This window comes from Lithobates pipiens, unplaced genomic scaffold, assembly GCF_037356315.1.
Source record: "Lithobates pipiens isolate NorthernLeopardFrog02 unplaced genomic scaffold, aLitPip1_a1.2 Scaffold_22, whole genome shotgun sequence".
Lineage (NCBI taxonomy): Eukaryota > Metazoa > Chordata > Amphibia > Anura > Ranidae > Lithobates > Lithobates pipiens.
The window spans coordinates 103,208,857-103,226,743 of NW_027507784.1; the positions used below are offsets into that span (position 1 = coordinate 103,208,857).

At 43.3% G+C, this 17,887-nt stretch overlaps 1 protein-coding gene across 1 annotated transcript in view; it reads right to left on the reverse strand.

Annotated features, from left to right (window-relative positions):
- LOC143925685 (dynein axonemal heavy chain 11-like) overlaps window positions 1-17,887 on the reverse strand; it is a 701,866-nt gene that overhangs the window by 425,060 nt on the left and 258,919 nt on the right. Inside the window, exons 34-36 of the mRNA XM_077450147.1 lie at window positions 7,111-7,315; window positions 2,606-2,771; window positions 307-409 (exon numbers count right to left, since the gene is read on the reverse strand). Of these exons, the coding sequence (XP_077306273.1) occupies window positions 307-409; window positions 2,606-2,771; window positions 7,111-7,315 (474 nt within the window). The remainder of the gene's footprint in view (window positions 1-306; window positions 410-2,605; window positions 2,772-7,110; window positions 7,316-17,887) is intronic.

Genomic DNA, 17,887 nt, shown 5'->3' on the forward strand with positions numbered 1-17,887 from the left:
CTTCAATACAGTTCTGGATTTACATGGCTGATCTAGCACCACTAATAGTAGATGTAGTTTAGCAACTGTTAAGAGTCAAAGGTTTCGGATTCCTGACACAAATTAATCTTCCTAGAAAGTGCCCGCTGTAATGTGTAGAGAAAACTACTGGTGCTATAAAAATGCAATTTATTATAGAAACATGAACTGACCTTTTTTCCCCAGTCGCTATGGTTACTATAGATCACATATGTGACAGGTCAAGTCATGCATCTAATGTAACACCTTGTACAGTAAAGACAAGTGACATGCTGAATGATAGATTACCTGCAGACGAGGATTAATGGAAAAACTTCCAGCAGTGGGATTCATGCACGTTATGTATTGGCAGTTGTGTATTTCCTTAGCTACCAATTTCTGTCTGTCATACCTACAGTAAATCACATAAACACAAATACGGACTCATGTGGTGTCAGCTTCAATGATCTTATCTTATTTACTGCTCTATTATTATTATTATTATTATTATTTATAAACAGGCAGCTTACTATAAGATCTCCCCATACACTGTGACAGTTTTACAGTATATGACTTAGAACTTGTAAACATATATGTAGCACCCTCCTAGATAAGTGCTAGGTTTGAGTTAGATAGAATTAGTTTGTGCTTAGATAGTTAAATTTAGTTTCTGCACTGTAGTCAGTGTGGTTGTTAATGTGTGTTAGGTAAAAGCATAGTTTGCTCACTGTACTCAGTGAAGCTGCAATCTGCAAGTCAGGTCTGCTCAGTGTCCTCAGCTGCTGCCAGTCTGCCCAATAGCTTCTTCTGTATCCAGGAAACATAAAGCCTCATACACACGATAGGACTTTGTACAAACTTTCCCTTGGATTTTTGTACAAAGGGCGTCGGCCCTGAACTTGTATTGCATACACACAGCAGGACTTTTTCAGCCAACTTTCACCAAATCACGTGGTTTTTCTGCTCTTTACCGCCACCTTTGGTCAACTTCTGTATTGTTGTCTGATCTTTTGCATTGGTTCTGAGCATGCCTGTTTGTACTTTGTACAAAAGTCCTATGGTTTTCTGTACACACGATCAGACTTTGCTCCATAGGACTTTTGTTGCCAGAAAGTTTGTCCGTTCGCACAGCCAACAAAAGTCAGATGAAAACCAAAAAAGTTTGTCCGATGGAGCGTACACACGGTCGGATGTTGCTCCAAAACAGCTAATTTGCATGTTTGTTGTCAAAAAGTCTGATCGTGTGTATGGGCCTTAAGAAGTTTCTGAATGATAGTCTGTAGCTATGCAGATGGCAGCAGGAATTTTGATACAGTCCTGGCCTATCCCAGAGAGGCAGGCTCTGATAGCATGCTGGGAGACTGTATATATTCTCTGAGTACACTGAGCTTGGGGGTCCTTTCCCAGAGAGGATCAGGCTAGCCTGGAGGGCACGCTCACCTCCCAGGCACTGTTGCTATGTTTGCTGTTTTGAGGCCTCAGGTGGGCAATCCGAGGGCCTGGATGCTGAAACCCTGGAACTAAAGAAAGCTGACTGAGGGGTGCTGTTCGCAGAAGATGTAATCTTGTATCACCAGAGTAAAGTATTGCTTGGAAGTTGGAAGGAGGCAACCAGCTGTTCCAGGGGCCTTGTGTGAGTACAGATGCTTTGAAAGATCTTGGGGACCTTTGTGCTTTTGCCACCGCTCTAGTACTAGAGAAAGTCAGATGTGGGTCTATTTAAAGAGGACACCGACTGGTGTTCTGAAGAGCTTTGTCCAGCTAATCTGCTTAAATGGACTCTGCTTTTGTGGCTCTAGAAAAGGAATTTACAACTACTGCTACTAATACTACTACTACCTTAAAGCTCAAGTCTACTGTTTGCTACAATCACAGACTTTAATATAAAGTAGCTTGTCCTGAAGAATACCTAAATCCTCAAGTGTTCTTTTTTTTGGATTATCCCGTAGGTGGTCCCCTCCCTTAGAACACCCCTAGACTGGTCATTGAAGAAATATGTAAATGAGCCTGTGTGCCTGGCTGCAGGGTGAAAAATGTGGGGAAACCTGGACAGTATTTCTGTGGCTGTTATGGGGGTAGTGCTAGAAGGGGCAAGGTCCCCCCTACAGGCTGATGCCCCCCCCCTGTGCCCCTCCCCCCCCCCCCCCGTTTAAGAGAACACTTGTGGAGTGAGGTGGATGAGGAGTATTATGCACATCATCTTTTGATGACACAGAGATATTAGAGGTCTCAAAGGTACTGAAGAAACAGGGAGTCCCATGAAAGACATTAACCAACATACATCGACTTAATTTACAGTACATCCCTTAGTTAAGCTCTGTGGAGGGCTTGATGATTATAAGTGACCTCTTGATACGAGTGATGGAATTTTAATGTTTATTGGGTTGTCTATGTTAAATGACATGTTGTAAGGTTTAAAATTTTAATAAACAATACATGTATTTTAACATTTGTTGACTATTGCAGGCATTTCATATAAGTCCTCCTTCATTTTTGGTTTGACATGCACTCTTTTTAGGAAAGATCAAAACCGATGATGTCTGTAATAAAATATGTCATGAAAAAAATATATACATCTACAACTGAAAATACCTAATTTAATACTTACCAATGGCTATAATCCAGATGTTGTCTAATTAAAGTGTGAGGCTGCACTGTACTATAAGCATCCACTTCTGGCATATTGAGATCATCGACAAAATAAATTAGTTTTTTGGTTCCAGGTGGGGAATAGTTTCGTCCAGCTCTCTTTTCCAATGGTTTCTCCAGAACACCTTTTTTTAAAGGGAAAAGAACAATGTCAACCAATGCTTGCAGCATTCCTGTAGGTGAATATTTCAAATATTAACACCATATAAGGCCTATTTTTCAATATTTTTACCCAAAAACAAATCATTTTTCTAGTAGAATCCTATGAGAAAAATGTTCGGTAAATGTTGTGTAAATATTGGGTAAAAACATTGGTAGGCACCATAATATCTGATACTATTTGTATGATTATCTGTTTAGCAGGGGCCTGATGCCACAAAACACTATTTTTTTAAGTTAATGTAAATAACTCAGTTGTATATCATCTATGGGTGCTATGTGTGCTGGGCACATTGCCCAACGGAAGTGGGGAGGCCATTGTGCCCTCACACATTGTACAACATGGGGGAAAGTAGGGGGAGTGCACGCTGCTAGAGGGGCAGAGAATCGGATGAAATATCCCTTCCTCTCCTTGTGGCATGACAGCTGTCAAATGACAAGGGGGGCGCTTTAGGTAGCACCCACTCACTATATAGTAGGGGTACCCAGCAGATGAAGGTTAAATATGGTGTGTGCCTGTTCGGCTTCATCTTGGCTCCTTCCCCTGCCCCCTCACAATCACTTGATAGTATGTTGCTGATTCTAAAGATGGGAAGTGGGTCCCTGTTTCCAGGGGAAGGAAGACTCTGATTGGCCACTGTTAAGGCCAACCACAGTCCTGCTAGCTCTGCCTACTTGACCAGGGAAATAAGAAAGAAAGCCTGTGCTGAGGACAGAAGGAATCATCATGAGTCCAGGTGGTGGGCTGTGTGTACTGTGGGATAGAGGGTTACTTACTATTAACCTCAGAACTCTGCATCACTTGCTACAGATTTCTGAACTTTACATCACTTTCTACCGACCCCTGAACTCTGCATCACTCACTACCGACCCCTGAACTCTGCATCACTTACACCTGACCCCTGAATTTTACATCACTTACTACAGACCCCTGAACTCTGTATCACTTACTGCTAACCTCTGAACTCTGCTTCACTTACTACAGACCCCTTAACTCTGTGTCACATGCTACTTACACTGGAACTCTGCATCACTTACTACTGGCACCTGCACTTTTTGTCACTTACTCTTGACGCCTGAACTATGCATCACTTAATCCTAATCACTGAACTTTCCATCACTACTAGCCTTTGAACTATGCTCACTTACTACAGACCCCTGAACTCTGTGTCCCTCTCTCCGGACCCCTGAACTCTGTGTCACTCTCTCCGGACCCCTGAACTCTGTGTCACTCTATCCAGACCCCTGAACTCTGTGTCACTCTATCCAGACCCCTGAACTCTGTGTCACTTAGTACTGACCTCTGAACTTTGAATCACTTACTCCTGACCACTGAACCTTGCATCACTGCTGACCCCTGAACTTTGTATCACTTAATATTGACCCTGGAACTTTGTGGCATGTACTACTGGCCTCAACACTCCGCACCACTTAATACTGACCTCTGCATCACTTACTCCTGACCCCTGAACTCTATGCCACTTACTACTGACCTTTGAAATTCACATCACTTAATACTGACCCACGAATGCTGCATTATTTTCTACTGACCCCTGAACTCTTCCTCAATTACTACTGGCACCTGAACTTGGCATCACTTACCACTGACCCGTAAACTCATCATCACTTACTCCTGACCCCTGATCTCTGCATTACTTACTACTGATATCTGAACTCTGCGTTACTTATTACTGAACCCCTGCATTCTGCATACTTTTAAGCCAAGGCCAGTATTCAGTGCAATGTAAGCCACACCCAATGTTTGTCTGGAAAGAGGACCCCTTGCTTTCAGAAAATGCACCTGATTTGACCCTTTGCTGCATTAGGTCTGATGTATGAAGCTGCAATACTGCATACAGCATACTAAAAGTGTAGTTTCAAAATGTATTTAATATTTGATGACATTTCTTCAAATTTAAGAAAATTCGTTGAGGGTGAAAATAATGTTTGGATTTTTCAAGAGAAAATTGTATGCATTGTATTAAGGCATAATATTTGCCATTGCTAATTTAACATTTACCAGTAATTTTACATTCGGTCATTAGGTGAAAACGTTTATTGTGAGTATAAAAAAAATACAGTGTCTTGAAAAAGTATTCATACCCGTTGATATTTTCCACATTTTGTCATGCTATACCCAAAAACATAAATGTATTTTATTGGTGTGATAGACCAAAACAAAGTGGCACATAATTGTGAAGTGGAAGGAAAATGATAACTGGTTTTCAAAATTTTTACAAATAAATACCTGAAAAGTGTGGCATGTATTTGTATTGAGTCAATATTTTGTAGAGACACTTGTCACTGCAATTACAGCTGTAAGTCTTTTTGGGGATGTCTCTACCAGCTTTGCACATCTAGAGAGTGACATTTTTGCCCATTCTTTTTTGCCAAAATAGCTCAAGCTCTGTCATATTGGATGGAGAGCATCTGTGAACAGCAATTTTCAAATCTTGTCACAGATTGGATGTCACACATCCTGATGACATGGTTTCCTCGAAATGCATTGAGGCTGTGCATCTGGTTATACTGACATCACCACTGGTACCCTGGTTTCTACATATGGAATTTTGCAATGCACGCCGTATCTTGGAGAGACAATGAGAGCACGTTAAGCTGTACATGTTGGTGCTGATTTAAAGCACCTCTTAATGTGAGTGTGCATTTTTATTGTTTCTGTTACCTACATTTTTTAATAAAAATATTGCTCCATGATTTTTTATTATGCTCTTCCCGAGTCCTATTGCTTGAATAACATAAGGACACACCTCTGGGGTTAAGAGCCACTATCACTACTGGATCTCCCTAGTAGTTGCTGATTAAGGAGCTGAAATTATTACAAAGCGCATTTAATACAGCTATTTGGTGAGTGCGCATTTCTCACACATTGTTTGCAGTGGAGCACGGTTTAAAGAAAACCTTTTATGACACCTATCTATCAAAAACGGTGACAGGACTGCTCTGTGAAGACTTTGTCACTCTTTATGTAATTTTTATATTATGGACAGTTTTACTTATGCTGATTAAGTCCCGGTTCACACTTGTGCGATGTGGGAACCCTACGAATCCACTGTAGGTTCCCGCATCACATCTGATTTGCACAGCAGTTCACACTGCCATATGCAAACTGCTGGGATTGTCAATACATTGTTAATGAATGCATTTAAGCTCGCATATCACACTGCGAACTGACAGTTCAGACATGAGCCAGATCGCTTAGGTGTGAGCATGCCTGCAATCTGATTCTGGTGCAGGCTAAAAAAAGGGTCCTGTGCAAGTTTGGTCTGAATGCGATACGATATCAGCCATACTATCTGTATAGCTGAAATGGCATTGCACGGGCATTGCATGTGATTTGTACTGCAGTGTGAATCACATGCGATCTCGCAGAGCATGCTGGTGTAAACCGGCACTTAGTCTGGAGAGCTCATTATGGAAAGGTATGCTTGATACTAATACTAAGGCTTGTTTAACCTGGGTCATTGCATATGGGGCCCCAGTACTGTCCATTTTCTGGGCTACTATTAAAGGGTCTGTTCTAAGAAGTAGGTATAGAGCGAAGGATGTCCTGCTCAGTGTTTCTGGAGTATCCCACAACTGAGCCCCATCCTAGTTATTCAGCAATAAATGTTAAAAAAAGGCAACCCTAGACTGTTCATTGAGTCAGAGTGCTGAATATTGCCATATATCTGGCTGCTGTTGTACTAGTGAGGAGAGGAACCTGGGACAAAATCAGCTGGCCCTTTCAGAGGTGAGTGCTACACTACACACCTGCTTTATGTAATTATAACTGATTTCCTTTGAAAGATTTAATTTTTTTTTTTAATGGAAACGACTTTGAATATTGTCTAACATGAATGCTTGTGGGTAGATTTACTAAAAACTGGAGAGTGCAAAATCTGGTACAGTTCTGCAAAGAAACCAATCAGCTTCTAGGTATTTTTTTTTTCAGTGCTTAATCGAACAAGCTGAAGTTACAAGTTAATTCGCTACAATTGCACCAGACTTTTCACTATCCGGTTTTAGTAAATCAGCTTCATAGTTTTGATGCCCACAGCACCAGATTATTCTGAAAAAAACATCTATAAGCTGTTCAATTGCCATGGGAAATACTGTATCTTAAAAAAGAGTGTGAAAAGAGTGTAGCACTCCATATTAATCAATGAGAATTTTTTTGGAGCATTGTTTTTCTTTGCAGCCAAGCTAAAATCTGACTGGCCACTAATTGCACCTGCACAACATGGCTGTTTACACTTTTCAATGAAATCACACTAGTTATAATTTCACAATAGGGCCATCACTTACGCTGCAGCATAGCAGATGTGGTGTAGTAGTTGAATGGCACTTTGGCTACCATGTATTCTTCTGGCAATTTTGACAATTTATCAGACACCAGGATGGTTTTTCCTACTCCTGTATTTCCAACCAGCATTATTGGTTTCCCCTTCTCCAACAGCAAATCCAAAAAATACCTCAAGCGGACAGTTTCTGCGGTATGTACCAAGACAGTCTAAATGGAAACAGAAAACAAACGTTATGTAATTTGTTTGGATGTATGCTAAGAAAATGTTTATAATAAAGCAAGGGTTTAGTAGTAATTGTCCCACCAGGAACATTTAAAAAGTACACTTCTATGCAAAAGTTTTAGGCAAGTAAGAAAAAATGCTGTAAATGAAGAATGCTTTCAGAAGTAGAAGTGTTAATGGTTTATTTTTATCTGTTAACAAAATGAAAAGTAAATAAACAGAAGAGAAATCCAAATCAAATCAATATTTGGTGTGACCAGCCTTTGCCTTAAAAACAGCATCTTCTAGATTGTTCCAAACATCTTGGCAAACTAACCACAGACCTTCTGTGGATGTAGGCTGCCTCAAATCCTTCTGCCTCTTCATGTAGTCCCAGACAAACTCAAGATCAGGACTTTGTGGGGACCAAACCTTCACTTACAGAAGAGGTCATCAACACATGGGGCGTGGGCGGCCCGCATGAGACACCTGGGCGGATGGGTGGACAGCATGAGACACCTGGGCGGGTGGGCGGCATGAAAGAGCTGGGCGGCTGGCATAAGAGATCCAGGTAGGCAGCATAATTACATGGTTAGTAAGGTTGAATAAAGACACCAGTCCATCCAGTTCAACCTGAGTGAGTACACACTCACATCGGTCCTCACCCTCAAGGAGCCCACAATCCAAGGTCCCCAACTCACATTCATACACTAGGGACAATTTTTTTTTTCTTGGACAGAAGCCAATTAACCTACCAGCATGTCTTTGGAGTGTCATGAGACGGCCAGACGGGCAGCATGAGACAGCTGGGTGGATGAAAGAAGCAAGCGGGTGGGCAAGCAGAGAGATGACATCCCACATCACCACTCTTCCATCCTCACAGCTGGTGTTCTGTCAGCCTCAGTTTCGAAGGTGTGGTAGGGAGCAGAGAGATGACATCATCTTTCACTGCCCACCCCGCATCACCACTCTCCTGCCTTCATTTGGAACCCACCACTGCACAGAGGCAGGCCTCTGTGCTAAATGGACTAGTGCTGCCACCAATGCAGTGATGGCAGGCAGTGTGGAAAGTGACATTCCACATCTGGTGACTGGCAACGTGGCAGGTGGCATGGCAAATGACATTCCACATCTGGTGACAGGCAATGTGGCAGGTGACGTGGCAAGTGACAATCCACATCTTGTGGCAGACAGCGTGGCAAGTAACAATCCACATCTTATGGCAGTGACAATCCACATCTGGTTCGCAAGCATCATGGCAAGTGACAATCTACATCTTGTGGCAGGCAGCATGGCAGGTGATGTGGCAAGTAACATTCCGCATCTAGTGACAGGCAATGTGGCAGGTGATGTGGCAAGTGACAATCCACATCTGGTGGCAGGCAGCATGGCAAGTGACAATCCACATCTGGAGGCAGGCAGCATAGCAAGTGACAATCCCCATCTGATGGTAGGCAGAGTGGCAAGTGACATTCCGCACCTGGTGGCAGGTGACAGTGGCAAGTGACATGCTCAGGGCTCCCACTGATTCTGCATTATGGTGAGTTGAACTATTTAATTTATTATTACAATGCAATAATAGAAATAATGCGCTTCAATCACCCTGACACTATATGGTCAGCATGGTGCCATGATGATTGAAGCGATAACACTGACCGTTGCCCATGAAAAATAATTTACCCCCCCGCTAGACCTCCCCTCCTGGTCCTTACCCCAATTTTCTTCAACGCAGCCGGTCCCTGGTGCCAAAAAGGTTTGGGACCGCTGACTTACAGGACTCCTTGTTCTTCTTTACATGACAATGGTTCTTAATGGCATTTGGTTGTATGTTTGGGGAAGTTTTCCAGCTGCAGAATAGATTTGGGACCAATCACACCACGCCCTGATGGTATGGTATAATACGTGCCTGTATGGTATGAGTATCTGCCTGTATTTGTCAGCTTTGAGGACAACATTGAACCTGACCAAATCTCCAACTCCATGTCAGGGCTGGGCTCAGCCCTCCCTTCTCAGTGCTCAGCTGTCAGTAAATTGCCAGCACTCATCGTTCCACAGTGCCTCACCTGGTGATCATTTCCTGCTTGTCAGCCAGCCCCTTTTGTTTTTTTAAACTGTCTGGGTTATTTCTCCCAAGCTTTCATTTTAGTCAACATATCTGAAAATTCTCTGCTGTGTTCCTGTTAAAGACTTGCTGGTTGATGTCCCTTCTGGTTCCTGATAACGTTTGCTGTCTCTGACTACAGTGATCTCTGGCTTCCTGATTTACTGGCTTGCACTGACTACCCGCTTTGATTACCGAACCCTGGCTATGTTTTGACCATGTTTACTATTTGTACCATTTTTACCACTATATTAAAAGGTGTGATTTTTACTGCATTTTCTGTCTCCGTCTGACTCATGGTTCCTGACACTCCATTTAAAGAAATGGAGCCTCAAACTTTCAAGGAACCTCCACCGTGCTTCATTATTATACCACTCTCCAGCCCTCTGGTGAACAAACTGCCTCCTGCTACAGCCACATACCTGTATTTCAAATTTTGGCTCATCAGTCCAGAGCACCTGTTGCCATTTTTTTTCACCTTAGTTCTTATGTTTTTGTGCATAGTTGAATCCCTTAGCCTTGTTACCAAATTGGAGGTATTTTTTTGGGCCACAATTCTTGCATGAAGACCACTTCTGGCCAGTCTTCTCCAGACAATAGATGGGTATACATGGGTCCCAAAGGTTTCCACCAGTTCTGTGCTGATGGCACTACTGGACATCGATGTCGAAGGGAAGAAAGCATGATGTGTCTTTCATAATCTGCTTTAACCACTTGAGATCCGCGCTATAGTAAAATGACGTGTATAGCGCGGATCTCAATTTTCAGGACTACGTCTATTGACGTCGTCCCCTTTAAGAGTTCCCCGCGCGCTCCCGGGAGCGCGCATCGGGGAAAATCTGTGTTGGCCGTGTCCGCTGGACACAGCCAATCACAGATCGCTGTAAACGGCCAATCACAGCGGCCGTTTACAGCGCGATCGCCTCCTCCAATGGGTGATGATCTCAAATGTAAACAAATGAGATCATCACCCATTGCCAAACGTGTCTCCTCACACAGCGATAGCGTGTGAGGAGACCGAATGTGCCTTGTGAGTGTAAAATTGTCAGTAAACAGATAAAAACCCCACCTGTGCCCAGATCTACCCTGCCAGTGCCCTGCCAGTGCCCAGATCTACCCTGCCAGTGCCCTGCCAGTGCCCAGATCTACCCTGCCAGTGCCCACCTGTGCCCACCTGTGCCCACCTGTGCCCACCTGTGCCCGCCTGTGCCCGCCTGTGCCCACCTGTGCCCACCTGTGCCCACCTGTGCACCGCCAGTGCTCCATCTGTGCACCGCCAGTGCCCGCCAGTGCCCCGCCAGTGCCCGCCAGTGCCCGCCAGTGCCCGCCAGTGCCCACCAGTGCCAGCCAGTGCCAGCCAGTGCCAATCGGTGCCCATCTGTACCAATCGGTGCCCATCTGTGCCTCAGCAGTGCCCATCTGTGCCGCCTAAGCAGTGCCCATCTGTGCCGCCTAAGCAGTGCCCATCTGTGCCGCCTAAGCAGTGCCCATCTGTGCCGCCTAAGCAGTGCCCATCTGTGCCCATCTGCTGCCTTATCAGTGCACATCCGTGCAATAAATCAGTGCACATCTGTGCCGACCTATCAGTGCCCATCTGCCGACTCAGCAGTGCCCATCTGTGCCGACTCAGCAGTGCCCATCTCTGCCGCCTCAGCAGTGCCCATCTGCCGCCTCAGCAGTGCCCATCTGCCGCCTCAGCAGTGCCCATCTGCCACCTCAGCAGTGCACATCCGTGCAATAAATCAGTGCACATCCGTGCAATAAATCAGTGCACATCTGTGCCGACCCATCAGTGCCCATCTGCCGCCTCAGCAGTGCCCATCTGTGCCGCCTCAGCAGTGCCCATCTGTGCCGCCTCAGCAGTGCCCATCTGTGCCGCCTCAGCAGTGCCCATCTGCCGCCTCAGCAGTGCACATCCGTGCAACAAATCTGCACATCTGTGCAATAAATCAGTGCACATCTGTGCCGACCCATTAGTGTCCATTTGTGCCACCTCAAAAGCGCCCATCTGTGCCACCTCAAAAACGCCCATCTGTGCCACCTCATCAGTGCCCATCAGTGCTACAATGGCTAAACGCGTCTTTTCCGCTGAGGAGGCGTACCAAATTATTTCCGCGGCCGACGAGAGCAACGGGGAGCTCTCCTCTTCCGATTCCTTTTCGGATTCGGATTCTGAAGCCGACGTAACTTATGAGCCAGTCCTCAGCAGTGAAACACTGACTGATGAATCCGAGGAGGAAGATATCCGGCCCATCAAGCGAAGGCGTTCTAGTGAGGCAGTGCCGTCCACCAGCACCGCAGTGCCGTCCACCAGCACCGCAATGCCGTCCACCAGCACCGCAGTGCCCCAGCAAGAAAGGCCAAGTACCAGTGGGGTGTCATCTCAGCCCCAAAGGGTTAGGAGCCATGCTGGCCTTCCCTATGCCCTTCAGAACCCCTTGTGGCTTCCTCCTAATTCAGGAGAGGCCAATGTTCCCCCTTTCACCGCCCAGCCAGGAGTCCAGGTGGACACGGAGAATTTTAGCCCCATCGATTTTTTTAATTTAATTTTTACGGAGGACATGTTGGCGTCAATTGTGGCCCAGTGCAACCTGTATGCACAACAATGTATTTTTCAAAATCCAACCTCCTATTATGCCCGTCCCTACGAATGGAGAGACCTAACGGTGGAGGAGTTCAAGCTTTTTTTAGGCCTCACATTTAATATGGGACTCAACAAAAAAAACCAATTACGTACCCACTGGTCAACCCACCCCCTCCACCACTCACCGCTCTTCTCCGCGGTAATGCCCAGACACAGATATCAGATGATCCTGAGGTTCTTACATTTCAGTGACAATTCCCAATGCCTTCCACGAAATGATCCAAATTTTGACCGCCTTTACAAAATTCGACCAATACTAAATTATTTTTCAGAAATATTCCCCAAATTGTTTACCCCGGACCAACACATATGTGTGGATGAGTCCCTTATTAAATTTAGTGGCAGGCTTGGGATGAAGCAATTTATGCCCAGCAAAAGGGCCCGCTATGGGGTGAAGGTCTACAAATTATGTGACCGAGCCACAGGGTACACATATTCCTTCAAGGTGTACGAAGGGAAGGACACCCAGCTACAGCCCCCTAATTGTCCGGATTATTTGGGATCCAGCGGAAAAATTGTTTGGGACCTCATATACCCCCTACTGGATAAAGGCTACCACCTCTATGTAGACAACTTCTACACATCTCTGCCCCTGTTCCACAACCTTCACCGGAAGAAGACGCCAGCATGTGGCACTGTAAAAAAGAACCGGAAGGGCTTTCCTCAAAGTCTGGTGAACAAGAAGCTGCGGAAAGGAGAAACCGCAAGTCTAAGAAACAAGGAGGTTCTGGCAGTGAAGTGGAGGGACAGAAGAGATGTGTACATGTTATCTTCTATCCACAACGATACCTTCGTAGAAATCCCCAGAAGGAATGGCCCCGTAAAGAAACCCAAATGTATTTCAGAGTATAATTTGTTCATGGGAGGAGTCGACTTCAACGACCAAATGATGGAACCATATCTGGTCTCAAGACGGACATATCATTGGTACAAAAAAGTAGTAATTTATTTTTTTCAATTGGCCATTTACAATTCATATGTAATTTACAGCAACGCCACCCAAAACCCCAAACGTTTCTTTGGCTACCAGGAGGAAGTTTTCACAGCCCTTTTATTCCCAAACGGCCCACTAGAAAATATCCGATCAGACGTTGTTAGTCGACTCTCCGAGCGCCACTTTCCGGATAAAATTCCCCCCACACCAGCAGGCAAAAGACGCCAAAAAAGATGTAAGGTGTGTACCAAAGCAGGAGTCAGAAAAGACACATCTTATTATTGTGCACAATGTCCTTCCCAACCAGGCCTCTGTATAGGCGACTGTTTTCGGCGTTACCATACTTCAATAAATTTTTAGTGAAGTATGGTAAACATAATCCTCAGTTCCTGCCTTCATACACCTTCACACCCCTTATGCCACTGCCTGCTCTGTAACGGACCCTGGCTTGTTATTTGACCACTCTTATGCCTGCCGATTCTGTACATACCGCTGCCTGATCTGGAACTGACCCTGGACTGTTATTCGACCACGCTTCTGCCTAACGATTCTGTACATACCTCTGCCTCATCTGGAACTGACCCTGGACTGTTATTCGACCATGCTTCTGTCTAACGATTCTGTATATATCTCTGCCTGATCTGGAACTGACCTTGGACTGTTTGACCACGATATTTGCCTGCCTCTTGGACTGATCTTGTATTCTGCAACTGGACTAGTGGGATTCAACACGGGGTCTCACATATGTGAGGGGCTCCAGTATAGTTTTTCTGGAAGAAGAAAACAATTTTCTTTGTTTTCTTATTCCTAGATTAGGGTCTGGAGACTCGGAGGCTTCAAAGAGATTTGGGAGGGAGAAGCCTCTACCCCTATCCCCATTCTGTCCTGAACGAGGCTCTACTTTTGTCTGCTGCCTGTAGGACTTACTGCCATCATGCCGCACTGACCACACCACAAGGACCTGCCTACTACCAGGACCAATATTTTTGGCACTGCTGACATCTCTGCACTAACCCTGGACTGTAATATGGACAGTATCCCTGCCTGCTGCCTGAAAAACTGTGTTCGCTGTTGCTGACCAAGTCCCTGCCTGCTGCCTGGACCAGTGATATCCTCCTGTGGACAACTGCGCTTCTAAAACCACAGGTAATCTTTTCTTTACCCTTTGCTCAGCATAATGTATTTGGGGGTGTAATTCTTGGTATGTGCAGGCTATGTGTCCCTGGAACGCCGACGGTGTTTCTTGCATGTTGCGCCTCTGTATTTGGTCAGGCTGTGTAAAAGTCTCACACATGTGGTATCGTTATACTCAGGAGGAGTAGTAGAACGTATTTTGGGGTGTTATTTTTGCTATGTAAATGCTATGCGTTGGAAATATCTTATAAACGGACAACTTTGTGTAAAAAAAAATGCGTTTTCATTTTTTTCCACATTTTCCGAAAACTTCTGGAAAAAAATGAACCATTGAAAAGACTCATTATGCCTCATAGATTATACGTTGGGGTGTTAGCTTTCCAAAATGGGGTCATTTTCTGGACGTTTCCATTGCCCTGGTGTTCCAGGGCCTTCAAAACTGTAATAGGTGGTTGAGAAATGAAATGTGTAATTTATGCTCCTAGAATGCCTGAAGGTGCTACTTCAAAATTAGGCCTCTGTATGTGGTCAGGCTGTGTAAAAGTCTCACACATTTGGTATCGTTATACTCAGGAGGAGTAGTAGAACGTATTTTGGGGTGTTATTTTTGCTATGTAAATGCTATGCGTTGGAAATATCTTATAAACGGACAACTTTGTGTAAAAAAAAATGCGTTTTCATTTTTTTCCACATTTTCCGAAAACTTCTGGAAAAAAATGAACCATTGAAAAGACTCATTATGCCTCATAGATTATACGTTGGGGTGTTAGCTTTCCAAAATGGGGTCATTTTCTGGACGTTTCCATTGCCCTGGTGTTCCAGGGCCTTCAAAACTGTAATAGGTGGTTGAGAAATGAAATGTGTAATTTATGCTCCTAGAATGCCTGAAGGTGCTACTTCAAAATTAGGCCTCTGTATGTGGTCAGGCTGTGTAAAAGTCTCACACATTTGGTATCGTTATACTCAGGAGGAGTAGTAGAACGTATTTTGGGGTGTTATTTTTGCTATGTAAATGCTATGCGTTGGAAATATCTTATAAACGGACAACTTTGTGTAAAAAAAAATGCGTTTTCATTTTTTTCCACATTTTCCGAAAACTTCTGGAAAAAAATGAACCATTGAAAAGACTCATTATGCCTCATAGATTATACGTTGGGGTGTTAGCTTTCCAAAATGGGGTCATTTTCTGGACGTTTCCATTGCCCTGGTGTTCCAGGGCCTTCAAAACTGTAATAGGTGATTGAGAAATGAAATGTGTAATTTATGCTCTTAGAATGCCTGAAGGTGCTACTTCAAAATTAGGCCTCTGTATGTGGTCAGGCTGTGTAAAAGTCTCACACATGTGGTATCGTTATACTCAGGAGGAGTAGTAGAACGTATTTTGGGGTGTTATTTTTGCTATGTAAATGCTATGCGTTGGAAATATCTTATAAACGGACAACTTTGTGTAAAAAAAAATGCGTTTTCATTTTTTTCCACATTTTCCGAAAACTTCTGGAAAAAAATGAACCATTGAAAAGACTCATTATGCCTCATAGATTATAAGTTGGGGTGTTAGCTTTCCAAAATGGGGTCATTTTCTGGACGTTTCCATTGCCCTGGTGTTCCAGGGCCTTCAAAACTGTAATAGGTGATTGAGAAATGAAATGTGTAATTTATGCTCTTAGAATGCCTGAAGGTGCTACTTCAAAATTAGGCCTCTGTATGTGGTCAGGCTGTGTAAAAGTCTCACACATTTGGTATCGTTATACTCAGGAGGAGTAGTAGAACGTATTTTGGGGTGTTATTTTTGCTATGTAAATGCTATGCGTTGGAAATATCTTATAAACGGACAACTTTGTGTAAAAAAAAATGCGTTTTCATTTTTTTCCACATTTTCCGAAAACTTCTGGAAAAAAATGAACCATTGAAAAGACTCATTATGCCTCATAGATTATACGTTGGGGTGTTAGCTTTCCAAAATGGGGTCATTTTCTGGACGTTTCCATTGCCCTGGTGTTCCAGGGCCTTCAAAACTGTAATAGGTGGTTGAGAAATGAAATGTGTAATTTATGCTCCTAGAATGCCTGAAGGTGCTACTTCAAAATTAGGCCTCTGTATGTGGTCAGGCTGTGTAAAAGTCTCACACATGTGGTATCGTTATACTCAGGAGGAGTAGAAGAATGTATTTTGGGGTGTTATTTGTGGTATGCACATTCCGTGTGGGAGAAATAAGCTATTACAATGAAAATTTTGTGAAAAAAAAAAAAAAAAAAAAATCGTCATTTTGCAAAGAATTATGGGAAAAAATGACAACTTAAAATAACTAACCATGCCTCTTACTAAATACATTGGAATGTCTACTTTCCAAAAAGGGGTCATTTGGGGGGCATTTGTACTTTCCTGGCTTGTTAGGGTCTCAAGAATGGAGATAGGCCTTAGTACATCAGATGTGATCTTTTTTTGCAAATCTTTATGATTTGCACCATAGCTTGTAGACTCTATAAATTTCACACAGATCATATAATATGCAAAAATTTGGGTTATTTTTACCAAAGATGTGTAGTAGTATAAATTGTGGCCAAAATTTATGAAGAAAAATTGCTAATTTGCTAAATTTTGTCACAGAAACGAAGAAAAATTCATTTTTTTTCAAAATTTTCGGTCTTTTTTCATTTATAGCGCAGAAAATAAAAAACCGAGAGGTGATCAAATACCACCAAAAGAAAGCTCTATTGGTATGAAGAAAAGGACAAAAAAATCATTTGGTTACAGTGTTGCATGACTGAGTAATTGTCATTCAAAATGTGAGAGCACTGAAAGCTGAAAATTGGTCTGGGACTGAGGGGGGTTTAAGTGCCCAGTAAGCAAGTGGTTAAGTTTCCTTGGTCGACCACTGCGTGTACGGTCCTCAGCACTACACAGCTGTTTCTGTTTCAGTTAATAACTGTGTTTTAACCCACATATGAAATTAATGGTCATTAGTGCCTGCTTGATATAATTGGTTAATCATACATCTGACTCTAATCCTATAAAATCCCTGACTTTGTGCAAGTGTTCAAAGTGTGCAAGTGTATGAACTGATGCTGGTTTGAAGCCAAAGGGTAGTCACACCAAATATTGATTTGATTTAGCTTGTTCGCTCACATTTCTTTTTATAAATTGATAAAAATAACCAATTAAAATATATATTTTCGAAAGCATTCTTAGACAGCATTTCTTCACACTTGCCTAAAACTTTATCTCAGTACTATATACCTAAATCCAAGATTAAAAATGAAATATATTACTGCCTACCATCTATCATTAGATGTAGTGGCTGCAAATATTTTCCAATCTTTTTTCCTTTATTTTCACCTGGTGATTCTGCCATTTCCTGTCCCAGGGTGACAACACCCACTCGTAGTACTGTATCTACGGAGAAGCAGCATTGTTACTCTAGGACACAACACCTCCCCTCTCCTTAATTCCCATAGAATAGTGGTGGGGCTGTTCTGTGGTCCACAGAAGAGAACTGGGCAGGGTTAATAGCACTGCTTGAGATAAGAAGAGTGCACAGAAAGTTACAATTTCATTGGATTTCTGGCAAGACCTACAGTTATTTTCTGCACTTATGGAACCGATAAAATAAAACACTTTCAACTGTGTATTTAACTGACCAAAAAGAAGAAAAACATAGTTTTTTTTGTTTGGGCTTGTAAAGCCCAAACAAAATGTACTTTAAGGGTTTCTGTGGAACCAGTTGGAGACCTACAGTATCAGACACCTTCAGTATTACTGCTAGT